The 16,955-nt window shown below is 39.3% G+C and overlaps 1 protein-coding gene across 3 annotated transcripts; it reads right to left on the reverse strand.

Moving 5' to 3' along the window:
* Positions 1–506: 506 nt before the first annotated feature.
* Positions 507–14,810, reverse strand: jak2b (Janus kinase 2b). Of its 3 annotated transcripts, none has more exons than XM_026321638.1 (24): positions 14,509–14,810; positions 12,014–12,250; positions 11,294–11,417; positions 11,066–11,183; positions 9,432–9,577; positions 8,818–9,109; positions 8,250–8,369; positions 7,944–8,101; positions 7,433–7,544; positions 6,787–6,973; positions 6,224–6,348; positions 5,873–6,007; positions 5,491–5,578; positions 5,094–5,221; positions 4,784–4,922; positions 4,336–4,487; positions 3,758–3,908; positions 3,389–3,525; positions 2,818–3,007; positions 2,222–2,346; positions 1,959–2,131; positions 1,697–1,814; positions 964–1,077; positions 507–648 (listed from the first exon to the last, which is right to left on the reverse strand). In XM_026321638.1, exons 1-24 carry the CDS (start codon positions 14,531–14,533, stop codon positions 541–543), a joined length of 3,402 nt encoding a protein of 1,133 aa, XP_026177423.1. In that variant the 5' UTR covers positions 14,534–14,810; the 3' UTR covers positions 507–540. The 3 variants fall into 3 exon arrangements, with proteins under 3 accessions (XP_026177423.1, XP_026177424.1, XP_026177425.1); XM_026321639.1 differs by having other exon boundaries at positions 8,250–8,378; positions 14,321–14,810; XM_026321640.1 differs by lacking the exon at positions 14,509–14,810 and adding an exon at positions 13,637–14,301 and having other exon boundaries at positions 8,250–8,378.
* Between the last annotated feature and the right edge of the window lie 2,145 nt (positions 14,811–16,955).

The raw sequence follows: 16,955 nt of genomic DNA on the forward strand, positions 1-16,955 counted from the left end.
CATTTGAAGGAGAAAAGGGGGCAGTGAGAGCTAGACCTGCTAGCTGATTGTATGGACACAACACACACTGGTCGCTCACACACAGACACAGACATACACGTTTACACACAAACAAAGAGAACTTGTTTGACACAAGCACCTCTAGCTTTAAGCCTGGTAAATGTCTACTCACAGTCTGTATGAATTCATAAACTCTTATTTTTTTTAAACTTCATCCAGTTGTTTGACCAAACATGCTCTTTTTCAGCAACATCACCTTCAACAGTTCAATGCAGCCAAACCACCATTTTCTTCTGCTGGCCACTAAGTTGCTCCATTACAGAAAATGGCAGCTGAGTGCCTTTTTTTTTTTTTAAAGGCACCTTGGCAGTAGTCTCTGAGCTGGTCCTAGTTTCAAACCACCACTCTTTCAGTCACAAACTGCTGTGCAACACACTTGCACTCAGCAGGTGCAGGACCTTGTTTTGGCCTTTTGTCTCTTTGCAACACACAATATTGAGAACTTCCTGGTTAAAGAGAAGCAGGGCACTTTAGGCAAACTTAAAACTCCTTACTGTCCCTGAACAGGTCGATGCGCAGGGCAAGCTCCTTGAAAGAAGGACGCAAGCTGGGGTCAATGTCCCAGCACTCCTCCATGATCTCGTGTATCTACATGAAACAGCAGTGAGAGGAATACTAGTTTTCAGCAAGAAGCCAAAACCACCACATAATCAAACAACACAGTAGTTGAGTAGACTTTATAACAACATGCAGGACAGATTCACAGCCACATCTCAGAGTGCAGAAGGTGAATTCCTCAGATGAAATAATACATTTTTAATTTCTGGCATTCCAGATTAAACTTTGTAAACTGATTAATTGATTATCAGACTTAACTAATTTTCTGGCAATGGAGTTTTCAGTTAATAGATTATTCAGCTCTACAGTCGACTTAATAAAAACATGTTTGCAGCATGTTCCTACCTCTGTGGGACAGCCCAGAGGCTGAGGCAGCCTGCTGCCGGATTTAAGGAGCTCAATGAGATGATAGACAATCAGCTGTCCCTGCTTGTCATTCCCCATCATAGACATAAAAACCTGAGGAGAAGAATAATGAGAGCTGAGACAAAGATTAAAAAATATATTTGATTTGGAGAAAACAAGAAGATGTGGATAGATATCAGAAAAAAAAAATAAAAAATCACCTGTCTGCTGTCAGGATTTAAATATCTGGGTTTTATTTCTATTTAGTTGAATGAGAGGGTTTTGCTAAATTACATACAGCATTCCAGACAAAATCTTTGAATGTTTTTAAAGAATTAAACAGAGATGTTACATCAATGTCTCTGTCCCTAAAGTAAATTACAGGAAACCCCAGTCAACGTTCCTAGTTTCACCTGCGTTCTATTAAGACTTTTGTTTTAGTGTGTAAATACGTCCCAGTTTACTCGCTGCAGGATTAATGTTTGTTCATGTCGTGCCTGAGTTAGAGAAAGAGAGAGTTTTATATGTACGCAGAGTGGCGGAGTGTCTTGTGGACATTTAGTAATTTATTTTGTTTCAATGCCGAGTGGCGGAGTTGCTTTGACGGCTGCTATAGTGCTTGTGTCAGTGCTCTCCATGGTGCCTAAGTCTGGTGTGTCTAGGAATTAATAAAAAAGCATTGAGCAATTACCAAAAAAGCCAGTGCATGTATGCAATGTGTTTTATCACTTACTGCTGGAGGGCTAGAGTTTTTGTCGCTGTGGGTGAAGAGCTCGTAAAGCACCACTCCAAAGCTCCAGACATCTGATGCCACAGAAAACTTGCTCTCGGTCAGTGACTCAGGAGCATACCTGCAAAGCACCACATTGTCTGTCAGTCCCAATTCTGTTGCTCTGACGTGAGTTTACAAAATGACAGAGTTGACAGAGTTTTAATTCTAAAACAATAAAACACAAACATTACAGAGAAATTTAGAGCAATAAAAAGAGTCTCACCAAAATATTGGGCTCTCTCCTGGCTCTTTGACCATGTAGTACTCTTTGTCCTGAGGCAGAACTTTGGTGAGACCAAAATCTCCAATCTTCACCCTCAGCTCACTCTCTACAAGGATATTTCGTGTTGCCAGGTCTCTGTGGATATATCGCTTACTTGATAGGTACTCCATACCCTGAGAACACAAATAACAACACAAAACATCGTCAGTGGTCAACAGTTCCAGAAAGCATGCGACAAAAATGGAAAAAAAAAAAAAAAGTACCTTAGAGATCTGAGAAGTGTAGTGCACAAGCTTCTTATGGTCAATCCTCTCCTTGTTTTTTATCAGGTAATCTCGTAGACTACCAAAAGGCAGATATTCCATGATGAGACGGAGATTACGTCGTCCTGAAAGAAGGAAAATAAACCGTGTTGTGCATGTGAACTAGCAACTATGAAAAATGTAAAGGTTTTGATTCAAGGCTGATACTGAAACTGTACAATAATTGTTTAATACAGTTTCTAAGTCAAAACAAGGACAGATACCATGACGTACTGTACCAAACATATCTAAAATATAACAAATTCAACTTATGTGCCACTTAGTTTCACATTGATTGGCTCATAGATATACTGAATTTAGTGTTCAAAATGGCTCAGTTTTAGTAAGGATAGCTACATGAACTGATGTTACAACAGAGCTTGGTGCTAACTGGTCAAAGCATTTCTTTTTTGCTTGTTAATTAAACTGGTGAAAAAGCAGACTTCAGTCACTTAACTGGAGACACTGAGCCTTTTTAACAGTTTTTCAAAATCAGAGGATATTTTCAGTTCTGGAACGTTAGAGGAATAAAGGTATTAATTACTAGTCAAATGTACCTGCACTGTAGCAAACACCTTTGTACTTGACAATGTTCTCATGCTGGAGAGATTTCAGGATCTCGATCTCTCGCTCAAAGTCTCGTATGTGCTCTGCAGTGCTGTGCTGGAGTTTCTTCACAGCCACGACCTCTCCTGTGTTATCCTGAAGTGGGTCATATCGACACATCTCCACGCTGCCAAAGTTTCCCTGAAACAGAAGACCGCTCACAGTTTACCTAAAGTTTCATTTATATCTATTTGATTTTTTCAAGACAGACTAAAACTAAATAAATTAGATTCTATAAAGTGATACAAAATTACATTTCTTGTGAATAAAACCAAAAAGACAATGTGAAAGATGGACAAAATATATATATAGTAATTACCGTCTAAATGCAAAGTCTTATTCAAAAACCTGTATACATGTGTGGAACCACAAACAGCTGTTGATAAATAAAACCGTTTCTTCTCTGGCCCAAAATTTTTCTTGTTTAAACATTGATTCAGTTGCACTATCATTAATAAAGAAGCATCTTACATTCAGGAACAACCTCACACATCAAAGCACAGTTTACATAGTTCCTCTTACCTTGCCCAGCTGCTGTAAGAAAATGAGGTGCCTCTCTTCAAACTGAGCTGGATCCTGATTCTCAAACCCCCCCGTCGACCATGCAGAGCCCACTGTCCTGTTTGGCAGGATGTCACTGTCCATGATCAACTCATAGTCTGGGTACAAAAAAGACAAATATCACGTATATACAAACAATCGTGTCTTGGACCTTTGTGAGACTTCCACTTATAATCCTCAATATCAGCTGTCGATGTCCTAAAAAACAAGAGCAGACTCCTTTTTCACTGCCATGTCTAAACCCAAATTTGAGATTCAACAGTGGCGTGACCTAGATTCCACGCTGTGACATCATTACGGCATTTTGGCTGGTGAGGGGTGAACACCAACCTGGTGTGAAGAGGCTGTGGAGGTCACGGATGATGGCACGAAATGTTGGCCTGAAGGTAGGCTCATAATCCATGCAGCTGGTAATCAAATTAGCCAGTTCGGTCCACTTCGGTGCAGGAAGCTGGTGGTGGTCCTCATAAAACAGGGATTTCTATAAGACAAACTGAGGGTTAACAATTCTAGATGATGATGTGACAAGTATACTAAAATACAGACTCTATATGTGCAGATTCTGTTGATAATACAAAGCATCTAAATAAAAAGGTTTGTTGTTTTAATTTTGTTATTGTTCCAAAGAGTGTCTAGGGTTTTAGTACATATCTGAAACAAGAGCATTTCATCTCAGTGACACTAAAGCTCCTGCCTTATTAAACAGAGGGGTCTTGAGCTGCTACAAAGCAGCTTACATTTTATTCCCTTTTTTAATGCTGAATATCAGAAAATATCCATTCAGGCATAAAATTACAGTTTAGCAGTTGTTGTGCTTCTGTTAACAATACAGTTATTAGATTTAAAACATGTTAAAAAAAACACACTATTATTTTATGTACAGTCTAGGTCATGTTATTAAGCCCTACCTTAGAGTTGTCCAGGGCTGCTAAAGGTTTATCCCCACCACTACAGATCTCCCATAGTGTGGCACCAAAGCTCCACTTGTCTGCAGCCAAGCTCAGGTTGGCAGCATCCTCGATGCACTCGGGGGACACCCAAGGAATCCTCTCAATCAGGACTGAGCACAATTAAAAAACAGAAACATTTAATCCCACAACTACAAATTAAAGCACAGGCATTTTCAGTTTAATTTAGTGCACTAAGTGAATGCTCTGCTAGTTGCACCAGTTTGCAAATACCAGCAAAAATAATCTATTCTTGTACAACAAAACTCAGTTTCTTCACTTTAACAGCATAGAGCCATTTTACCTGTGTTTTTGACAGTTATTCACAACCTTGTTAAGAAGCTACCTATTGCCTGCTGTTGGTGAAACAGGTGTATTACAGTCAAGATGAGACTAAACATCAACTCACTTTCTTTGGGAAGAACAGTGATGCTGATGCCGGGATCACTCAGTTTGATGAAGGGGGGGTTTCCTGCCCTCCTGTCCTCCTCTCTGATCAGAAGAACATTTTTAGCACACACGTTCCCATGGGCAAGTTGTTTTTCCTCCTGCAGGTAGAGAAAAGGGCAGATTTATCAGCCTCTTACAATAACACTTTGTACAACTTTAACTGTGTTGAACTTTCAAAGTGCCCAAACAAATCTACAGCTGTAAGCTACACAGAAACTGATATGCATGAACACTTTGTGAATGGCTGCTGACACTACATGGAATCATACCAGGAAGTTCATGGCCCAGGCCAGCTGCTTTGCCACTTCAAGCTTCCACAGGATGTTTACTGAGTTCTTGTTCTTCTTCAAGTAGGTATCCAGTGAGCCAAACTTCACATACTCCTGCACCATGATGTCTGAAAGATGAGTACAGATGACACAAAAAGCTACAACAATCTGGACAAATAATAACCCAAAAACCTACATCTGGAATGATCAAAAATCAGCACAGGGTATTGTAATACTCCTAAGAACAGCCCACCACTCCACAGGCTAATAGAGGCTGCTCAAAATGACAGACTCTTGACAGCATTAGACTATAATGACATAAACGTGTGTTTGTCAAATAAATGGAGATATGTGGACAAGTTTAGAGGGGCTGTATGGCTCTCTACAGCAGACTTACTCTCTTCTCCACAGACACATACGCCATAGTTTAGGATCAGGTGCTTATGGGACAACTGACTCATCATGCTGGCAGCTTCAAAGAAAGACTGTAGGACCAGACAAAGAAAGAATGTGTTTAAATAAGAAAACTATGCTTCTGTGAACAACCTGAGACTGAACTACAAAAAAGATAATGCACAGACTCACGGATCTCAATCTTTTCTGTCAGACCTAACCCCACATCTCTACTAGATGAGGTGAAATTTCACTTCATTGACACAGAGTTCCTGCATTTTTAAACTTCAATATCATTGACTTTTTGGATGTTTATCAAGGATCTATTAGTGGCTATAATAACCCAGTGTCTTTACAAACAAAATCTTCTGCACAGAGCAACAGACCTCAGAGTAGTTCCTGTGGGCCTGATCAAGCACTTTCATCACAACTTCTGTTTGGTGCACAAGTCCATAGTCTCCGAGCTCTTTACGGACTCCTTTGAATATCTTCGTAAATGTCCCTTGCCCAAGACTTTCCATCTGAAAGGAAGATCATCATTGTAGGTTTAATTCTAAAACAATAAACTTAAGCATTAATTTATTCAGAGCCACACTTGTTGCGAACACTGATAGCATACTATAATGGTATAATAATGAAGTGTTGCAACATAACACAGAATCTAATATACATTACTTTACAAATTGTATGGACAGAAGAAGTACAGACATAGTCCTGAACATACAAAACAAACTCACAAATTCCAGATCTTCTTTTCTGATCTTGTGAAAGACCATTTGGCTGATGTTGTGTCGATGTAGCAATGGAGACAGAGGCACTTCTGAACCCTTGTTGCTCCTGCACACAAGCAGGCAGGACTTTTCTTAAGGCAGAAAGAAAAGAAAACACATATGAAAGCAGTTAAAGTTAAAATTGAGTAACATTAAGACTCCAACTACTAGAGAAAATTGAGAAATCACAATGTGACTCAGAGATGGAATATGTGACATTTCATGTTGTATTTCATCACTATCAATTTCTGGAAAGGATCTGCAACCCTGTTAAAATTTCTAGCTCAGAGCAGTTCTGGTTTAATTTTGATTTTAAAGCACAAGGATTGAGACATCTCAGACATTGCGGCTGCTAGTTTGAGAAGCCCAGTGTGTAAACTAATTATCTGCTTGCATATAGAAGATTAAAATAGATGTTTCTGTTTACCATTTTTCCTTCATCACCAGTGCATCTTGTAGTAGCAACACTAATGTTAATGCCTGCTAATCTTTTAAAAAATATATATAAATCCAGGGTCTGATTTTTTTACCTTTAGATTTAGGTGGACAGCATTTGCTGAATTGGAAAATGATGCTGTCAGAGCGCACAGTTTCCTTTTGGTAGCAGTTGAGGAGTTCTTGTAGGCTGCTGAAATTTCTTTTGGTTCCACTGAGGTTAAATTCCCCACTGGGAGACCTGGTTATCTGGCAGTGCTTATATTCCACAGCATCATACACCTGGTGGAGAGTACAGAGTGGAAGATAATTAGAGTTTCAGTCATGGACATGACTAACATAATACCAGAGCAATTGATCTGAAGAGGGCACCCGCTAAGCTTCAAATTATACAGTGAAATCAGATTGTCAGAGGATTAAAACAACTAAAAATCTGCATGACTACAACGTGTGCAGAAAGTTGTCATTTAATGCTTGGTCAGATTTTTCAGCCATGTGGAGAATAACAAGAGTACTGGAGGGGGAAAAACAGAAGCTGTATTGCTATACATGTAGATGTTGCCATGTTTTCTTAAAGGCACCACAACCCAATCCAAGGACAACACAGAGGCATGAAAACAGCACAACAATTTGAGCAACACCACACACAGGTAAAATTTCACTGTATTTCTCCTCTTATTATATGTTATTGATCCACACTTTGAGTTCTGGCAACTGCTAGAGAGTTACTATGTTACTTACTTCAACAGGGAAAGTCAGAAAATACTTGTTAAAGTCTTTAGGGCTACATCTCAAAATGTACAGCCCCCGCTTGTTTCCACACTTCTGAAGACGACTGATGGCAAACTCCATTCTGCAAACAAAACAAAACAGAACACATGGTTTTATTCACAGCAAATTGGTACCTGTATCTCAATGCAGAAACACAGTAATGGCTCCTGGCATATTATATAATTAGCAGCAACCAAAGGAATGTCATGTAAATATGCAAATATTATTTGGTGCCAACATAGAATTGATTGTGCAGTTCAGCTGGAAACACGGCAAATAGTAGGAGGAGGCATGTGCCAAATGTAGAGATGATGATTTGTGTCATTTCAATAACAAAGTTTAGGATCAACCTATGTGGGTAGCATTCAAATTGATTCAAATTATGTGTTAGTTCTTGTTCAGTCAAACTGGGTGTTTTTGAAGTGGCAAGCCTTGCTAATGTTAGTAAAATTTATATTATGGTTTGTTGTTCTATACTTACGAAATGGGGCCATGGCAACGAGATGAGGTGACCTCCACAAGCCTAGGAGGGGCCACTTCTTTACAAAGGTAGTGATGTGCGTCTGTAGTCAGACGATAGTAGCCGTCAATGAGGGACACAAAGGAGAGCGCTTCAAGTAGGTTGGGGAACTCTAGCTCCTGCAGTGTATGAAAGCCCACAACAATGGGACATTAACAGGATTCTGACAGTTAAACTTAAACCAAACAATCATGCTATTTATTTAGATAGTCTATGTTTGATCTTGTCACAAAAGACAATGGCCATTGGTGAATATGGTAAAATTACCAGATTCTTGCCATCTTGTTTATTAATGGTGACCACCCGACTCTCTGTAGCACCCTCCTTGCTGGCCTGTTTGACGCTAATGTCAGTGACATCAGGGAAATCACACAAAGTCTGTAGCTCCTGCCCAAACAACATGGCAAAAGAAAAACACTTTACATTTTTCTTTCAAAACCCAACATTTTATTTTAAAAACAAGTATGTTCTGTGTAGATATAGGCTGATATAGCTTATGCCTTCGATCAATAGAGCTCAGCTGTTATCCAACATAAAAAAAGTTAATAGCATAATGTAGCATAACTGTCGCTCATTACAGTTAATGTGGTCAATGTAGTTTATTCTAAAGAACCGCACATGCTTTAGGACATGACTCAGTTGTTTAACTTGTCTAGCAGGTTTTTTTTGGGGGGGGGATGACTTGTCAGAACCCTGGTGTATAGCAATTCCCTTTACGTTGACGATATGGAAGAAAAAGCTTCCAGTATTACACTTATTTAATATTCTTCTGAGACAACTAAAATCCAACATTTTATTTATATATAAACTAAACAGCAGCCCTCATGGTACCTACCTGCTCAGAATCTTTCAGTTTCTCTCGACACCATTGGATGCCATTGTCCGCAGCCACCAGGATTGTAAGCTGCCCACTGGACGGCTCCTTGACCTGAAAGGTCTCAGTGTAGAAGGCCTTCTCCAAGGACTCTATGCTGATGAGGTATTTTAGCTTGAGATCGCGCACTGTCGTCCGACACTGACTGAACTGTTGGATGAAGCGCTTAAAGCGAAACCGGATTCGCTTGCGTGTCAAGAAGTTGCAGTCCTGGATCTGAGCTCTCATATCCTTTGGCAAGAAGGACTTGTAGCTGGAAGAGATTCAGCATATTTTTGTGTCAGAGTCAGTAGCCAGATGGCCTGAATCTATTACAAACCTGATACATATGGATATATGTATGTCATTCTGATTATTTTGAACATAGTTTTGGCACATATCTGTTGTTGTTGAGATGTTCGGAGTTTCTCCAAAAAAAAAAAAATATATATATATATATATATAATATATATATACACACACACTAGAAAATACTAATATTCCAAAAAGCTTACAATTAGACTTTGTACTGGCACACGATTTCAGAAAACCTCTCAAAAATCAACTCAAATGTTGCCTTTGGTTTTCAGTTGTACCTCATAGTGTGATAGATGTCCAGTGGCGAAATCTGTCTCTCCTTGGCTGTCCGTGTCATGTCGAGTACAGCCATTCCAAGGCACTCTTCTTGAGTCTCATGGGAATTGGGGATCTTGACAAATCCGTTTATAAAGTCATTCCTCCACTGCACAAAGAGGTAAGAGCAACATGGTAGCTGTCACTACCACAGGTGAAGCCATAATGTACAGAAGTGTGCATGGATCTGTCAGTGAATTAACTTGTGCTAACTTGTATAAAGGTTTCAACACTGTGTGTGTGGGTGTGTGTTAAGAGAGAGCCATGGAGGGGCCAATTATTTTAGTGGAAAGCAGGCTGACCACAAAATTAAAAAGCAGTCATAGGACACCTGTTGAATTCAAATGTCACAGAAATGTATTATTTTTGTTATGGGTCATGGTGTCATTATATTCCTGCCATTCTTGTGTTTCTATAAAGCCCTTGAAATATACAACAGACATTCATATAGAACACAACTATTTTGGAAACATCTTTATGATCTCAATATCACCAACAGAAGAGACACAGAAGTGGTGTTGGTAGACTTACACCTCATTGAAACAGTGCTCTGCAAGATAACACTGTATCCACTTTTTTCATCCATTTTCTTATTTGACCTACACCATTATGATGGTTTTTAACAAACACAAGTCTTTCTTTAACAAAACACAGAAGCTCAAACTGTGAGAAATTCAACATATCCTTCACAAAGCATAACACCACATCTGTCCAGAGCATGTGTAATAGCTTAATGGCTGAAAAATGTGCTACACCCTCAAATATCCCATGCAGTGATGCTTCCCTATTTTCTTTTAGGCTTTTCCTGAGCCACCAGAGCAGATTTCTAAAGGCATAATTCCACATAATCCTACAGTTCACACAGAGGTCAACTCCAGTTATATTACTGGCTTGGGTTACCTGGATTCAACTATAATGTACATAGCCTTTTTATTGCAGTGCATTTTATATAAATAATTAAAGACTTAGGGGATGCAGGCATTTCATCCTCCTGTTTGAGTAATGTCTGTGTCAAGCTATTGTAGGAGATTATTTTTGTGTGTTGTTTTTTAATGACAGTATATATTTGTGGTCAATTTTATTTAAAGATTTACATCTTCAGAAGGAACCATTGGGCTTTGGGCTAAGTGCTACAGACATGCTGGGAAGAAGTAAATACTAGGAAACAAACGCATTATTAGTGTTTGTTTTTATTTTCTAACAATAACAAAAATACAGTTTCAGTAGCCTTTTACTTTCAGAATTTTTGTCACAGGGTATTTGTAAATGACAGGGCCTGAAGTCTAGATAACAATGTTACCCTCCTTTAGGATCCTTATCGTCCCAAAAATTTGTCCTGGATCAGATGACACTAAATAATTACCACATTGAACCTGGGAACTTCATTGAAGGGTTAAAGCAGGAAGCTGCTTTGCTTTCTGCCAGGAATACCGTGTATCGTGACTGTGCTCTTGCAAGGGCATAAAAGGTTGGGAAAAAAAATACAGAAATAAAAGCACCAGTTCAAAATATTTATGTTAAACTGTCCCACATACAAAGCACTCAATTCTAACCAGAATGTGTAAAAAAGAGGGTGGCTTTTTGCTGAGGTGCTTACTTGAGAGAAGAGGTATGACATTACAAAGTCATCGAGGACTGGGCTTTCTGACCCCTTTGCGACACCATATCGATATGCCCGGGACGCACCACCACTGTACCAGCCAGGGAAGTAGTATCTGTGAATGAATGGAAACAACAACAATCCATGGAGAATCTAAAGAACATTTCAAACCATGACACACAAACATCTGAGCAGTAATGAGGACGCTAAACTAATGTATAATACCTAATTCTGAAAAACACATCCTCTGAATCCAATTCACTAAGCTGGAAGATATGGTTGGGTGCAAACCACAAGCGATCTCGCTCTCGGAAGAGACCAAAAAGGCTGCAGTACAGAGGCGATATACCTAAAGGAGACAAAAAAAAAAAAAAAGAGAAACAACAATTTCTTTAAACCGGCACTCCAATTAACTGTGCAACTTTTTCAGTCAACTGTAAGGGTTAGCTATGCTGTGTGTTACTAGCTTGATCAAAATACAGTTTACTAGTTCTTTGTATTAAGTCAACCGAAGGCACAGTACACCAAATAGTGTTAATCTAAGAGCAGCTCCTACTAGTAGACTATACCTCAGGACACATAAAAACTTGTTTCTAGTACCAACACAGGTGAGCAAAAGTTCAATAAAGAATGTCTTAAAATGTCAGTTGTGTTTGGTTTATCATCAAACTCATAACAGGCCTTTCCAACAACAAGCAGGTGAGTCTAGTGTTCTGCCCGCCCTGCTCTACATATAACTGAACCATACTTTTATACACTTTTAGATTTTACGTCTACAAAAAAAGCTCACCAAGCAGGGTAAAGAGAGTTAGACAGAATGTAAACAAAGCATAGAGATGGCTGAACAAGCTAACAATTTTTCTGCTGATACGTTTCACTGTGGCCTCTTGATAACCTTATCTTGGGACCTATGCCCCCAGTTACAGCAAAAACTGGAGTACTCACTGCATGTGTTGGCTGCATCTATGCACAACTCCTCAGCCACATAGTCCCCAGGTGGGTAACTGAGGAAGCTGCTGTCAGCCACTCCCAGGCTACTATGATACAAATGAAGCCTCAGAGCAGCAGCAGCTGGTCTTGCATCTGAAGATTCCCGGTGGGCAACCCCATTTTGGTGCACTGTGGGGCATGTGTTAGTCACTACGTCCATGGCTGCCAGGAAGGCCGTCGACAACACACAACCTTGAGTTACATGCAAAATGTCAAAAAGAATCTCATCTTAATTATTCTTCAGCAAAGTGTAATATCCTGGTTGGTTAGGATACATATTCTCAACAGTTACATAAACCATTATCAAAATTCAAGTATTACATAAAGCTACAGTACAGAGAGTACATTGTCTGGAAAAGGTTATAAAATCTGTAAACCTAATTCAAAAATGAACTCCTCCCTATGAGAGATAAAGACAGTGAGCAGGTTACATTGTAAATTGAGTATTGGGATTCCTTACTGGCACATATAAACATTTTGGTAAAGCAGAATATTTCAATCTCCTCTGTAAAACAGCTCCTGTTCAGCTCCCTTTGCTTCCAAGAGCAGTTACAGCATTACATGAACCTGGGAGATTAACTCTGGGAGTTATAGTATATTTCTTCCACAACAGTAATGGATTCCTCCTCCGTTGCTGGGGTCCCATCCTTATTTTTATATAAGCAGTCCACCAAGAATCATCATTTTAATGAAAAACTTATCAGACTGGCTTGTAGTAGTAATTACCAAAATGTAACAACATGCTATTGCCAGTATTAAATTGCATTTGTGCTACAAAACCACCTACCGGTTGATGGCAACTCTGAAGTGGTACAGGTTTCGATGGGATACCATTGGCAAAAAAGAAATGTTATACAGGTGCTTTACAAGTTACACCTTTTTTTTGCAATGGCCAAAAAAAAAAAACTGCTGCATTGAATATGTGAAGGCATATAATCACTACTAAAGGCGACTTCTTAAAATACTCACGAGGAGGAGGTGAATAGCCACATCATACGTTATTGTGTTTTACATTTTCATACAGATTATTGTACATTTAATTCAAAGTTATAAACCTATTTCAACTCAAAAAATGTCCAGAGATATAATTATTTTCACTATTGATTAATAGTTTCAGCAAAGCATTAAAGGTTAAGTTGATAAAAAGTAAGTGACAAACACCCATCGCAGTTTCTCAAATCCCAAGGACTCCAAGGAAATTGCAACAGTCCAGAAACAATCTGTTCACAACAACTGAAAAGTAGACAATCCTTACATTTGAGGAACTGAAAATATACAAAACTCACCATTATTTCAGTAAATGACGTGGTTTACTACTAAGTATTAATCATTTAAATTGCTGCAGGTTATTTTAGTTAACCAGGGCTGCAACTAATGTAGCTTCAATTGTCTTTGTTTGACCAACTGCCCAAAATCTCAAGATTTTCGATTTAATATCACAAATGACCAAAACGCAAAAAATCCTCACATTTGAGAAGCTAGAAAGAGCAAATAATTTACAGCTTTGCTAATAGACTAATCTGTAAAACTCTACAACAACTATTTATTTAATTGACTAAGCTAATATTCTGCACTTACATGTATTTGGACTGTTGAGCAGAAAAGGCTACACTGACATGTCCAGCGAACAGTTTGACAATGAAGATAGGACAGTGAGGCAGGATGTGGTACATATGGTGTTATATATGTACAGTTTTTTGGCAAAACACTGAGCAATGGATATATGGCAATATATATCATGTCATTTTTGTTGTAACAAAACGGTTTCCTATTACATCTCAAAAATTCCAACACTTTTGACTTTTTGTGCTGTAAATCTACATATAATCTAGTTAAGAGTTTAATATTTGGACAGTGAAATCCAAATGGACAGTTTTAAAACTGAATAACATTAAGAAAACTGGAGTAAAAATGTTACCATTTCTGGACACCGACTCTTGTTGTTTTCACGATATTATCGTAAATTTAATATTCACCCAATGTGGCATCAAAACCGACACTTAGGCTGGTCAAATAACAGAAACTTGGCTGCACAACAGACCCATCAAGGCCATGGTCTTACGTGCTACAGCGTCAATACCATTAACTTGAGGCTAGCTTCACACACCCACCTGTAGAAGTTAACATTAGCTAGCACATAAAAAGAGTCTGGAAATGCGTTGAACAAGTTAACCAATGCTGAAGGGTCACGTTTCTACACTGTGAAGACATGAGCCAGCTAACACTGTCAACAAATTAATGAGTGTAACATAAAACACTTACTTTGGTGGATGAGCCAGAGGTGGAGCTAGCTATGTTGCTGCAAACCTAACGTTAGCTTCCTAGGCCAGAGACACTGCTGCTTCACTTCTTTAAGATCAGTACTCCCCAACTGGCTGAATGAATACTAATTATTTATGGTCGAAATCCATCTGGAATTATGTAGCTACCTAGCCTGCTAAATAAGCTACCTGGATTCAGCCCAGCGTTGTCCATCTCTCTCCAGAGGAACTTTAGCCGTGTATCTTGTCAGTCAGTAACTTAAGCTAATGCTAGCTAAACCCACGTCGTGCTCAGTTACAAATTGGTCCGATAACACAGAATTCGTCAACGGACAATCAGCTTTTTGTGCCAGAATATGTGGCTACAGCTACTACGACAGTGATATTATTGACATATTGTCAAACTGAACAGCTTAAACTGTGACTGGGGTACTAGTTAGTTTGCACAGTGGCAGCTACAACGCAGCCGAAGCTCCAAGTCAGTCAACAAACCAGCCCCTCCCACCAGGCTAATGTTGCCTTCAGGTGCTGTCGGGAAATTACACCTGGAAATATTCCTGACGTGCACGTGGAAAAGTAATATTTGACCGCTGCCAGCAGTTTTTTGATATGCCAGTGCTCGTCAGTACTGATAGCGTGTCTGCATCTTGGTGCTTTTCTGTTCACATCTGTAACAACAGAGCCTTCAAAGGACTTTAAGTAGTTTGTCAATATTATCATTAATTTACACGAAAAACACCTGAAAGCTGCTAATAAGAGATTTTTCCTTCCAAAATGTGCTGAAATATGTCTGTGAAGATTCTCCGTCGACCAGGAGAAGTTATCTAAAGGTTGGGTCTTGGCAACTGGACTTTCAGTTTTAAGGCCCGAAACGTTTCCCCACCCATCCAGGTGGCTTCATCAGATATGCTGAACCAGTGGGTTGGTGCTATTCCAGTGAAGGAGCTGAGAGCTTTTTTTCCACTTCTTCCATGTACAGATTGGCAACAATGGGTGACACAGGGGAGCCCATGGTACATCCATGTTTCTGTCTGTAAAATTCGTCTCTGTATGAGAAGTATGTGGTATTCAGACAGGTCCAGTAGCAGGTAGATTTGGTCTGGGTTGAGGCTGCTCCCGGTAGAGAGAGTGCTGCCCTCTTTTAGTCTTCTCCTAACAGATGTTAAAGCATCGATGGTGGGGATGCTGGTGAAGAGGGATGTAAGATCAAAGGACACCATAGTTTCGTCTCTATCCAGTTTCAAATGTCTGACTCCGGAGGCGAATTCCTCCGAATTCCAGATGTGATGATCTGTGTGACCTACCAGTGGCGCTAAGACAGTGGCAAGGTGTTTGGCAATATTATATGTCACTGAGTTTATGCTGCTGACAATGGGCCTGAGAGGGGCTCCTTCTTCTCTACTCTCTATCTCCCTAACATGGTATGTAAGCATCAAGACATAATTACGTACTGTAAAAAGTCACTGCTGTATTTCCTACACAGTACTTTGAAAATATAATATACTCTTAGTAAAATATATAATTTCAAAATCATCAACATTTCAGTGACTTGCATGCCTTTATAACACAGCTGCAAAGATTTACTCCTCCCTAGCTACAAGAACATTAGGATGGATGACTGATAAAACCTGGGAAATACATGCCACCGATGTTGCTCAGAGATGAGGTCAGTATCCTGTGCAGGATAGTCCAGTTCTACATACACCCAGCTGGGAAAACGATTTATGTATTAATTTCTCTTTCTGTATGAGGGCTTTATTTTGTTGAATCTGTGCATCTCAACCTGGGATTTGAGATTCACACAATGGGCTTGAGGGGAGTTGTGACTTGCCCCAAGATTTGTCAGCAATTACCAATCTGTTCACACAAAATACAACTGTGGCTGAAAGTATTGCCTTGATTTTTGCAGGTATTTAAACATAAACCATAAACATGAACAAAGGATAAACATGACCTAATGAGGGTGCAACATTACAAGACATGGGATTGCCAAAGTTATTGCAGTTTATCTAGATGGGGACATGATTGTGTGTAACCATAATCACATGAATCATTATGATAGTTGTTGAGACATTTCATTCAAAACCACAAAATCACACTCACGGTTGCATTTTGGATAAGTCATTTGGATACACTAAGATCCATGAATGTCTGTACAAAAATAAGTTTCGCCAAAGACATTACAGTTTATCCTCTGGGTACCACAGATGTCTATACAAACCTTTATGGCAATCCATCCTGTTGCAATCCTGCTGAGATATTTCAGTCTGAATCGACTGACAGACTGGCTTTAATATCACTACAGGCATGCAGCTCTGTCCTCAGGTATTTGGGTGACAGCATTCATGCCTGCCCAGAGAGAATAAGAGGAGTGAAGGAAATGAAAGTACTGGAGAAAGAGAGAGAGGAAGAGAGACAAGTAGAGGAACTGAGAGACAGTACAGAAGAAAAAACAAGGGTGGGGCAGTGGAAGAAAGGGAAGTATGGAAGGGGGAAAAAATGATTTGATGAGAGCAGCAGTGGAAGATATTCAGTTGTAATTCACAGATGTTTTTTTTGTTAGTTAAATCAGCTTTCTTCAAAATTTATTGTTGAGGAATAAGTGGATGATGAATGATGGATGGATGGATGGATGG

Source organism: Mastacembelus armatus, chromosome 9 (genome assembly GCF_900324485.2).
Source record: "Mastacembelus armatus chromosome 9, fMasArm1.2, whole genome shotgun sequence".
NCBI lineage: Eukaryota > Metazoa > Chordata > Actinopteri > Synbranchiformes > Mastacembelidae > Mastacembelus > Mastacembelus armatus.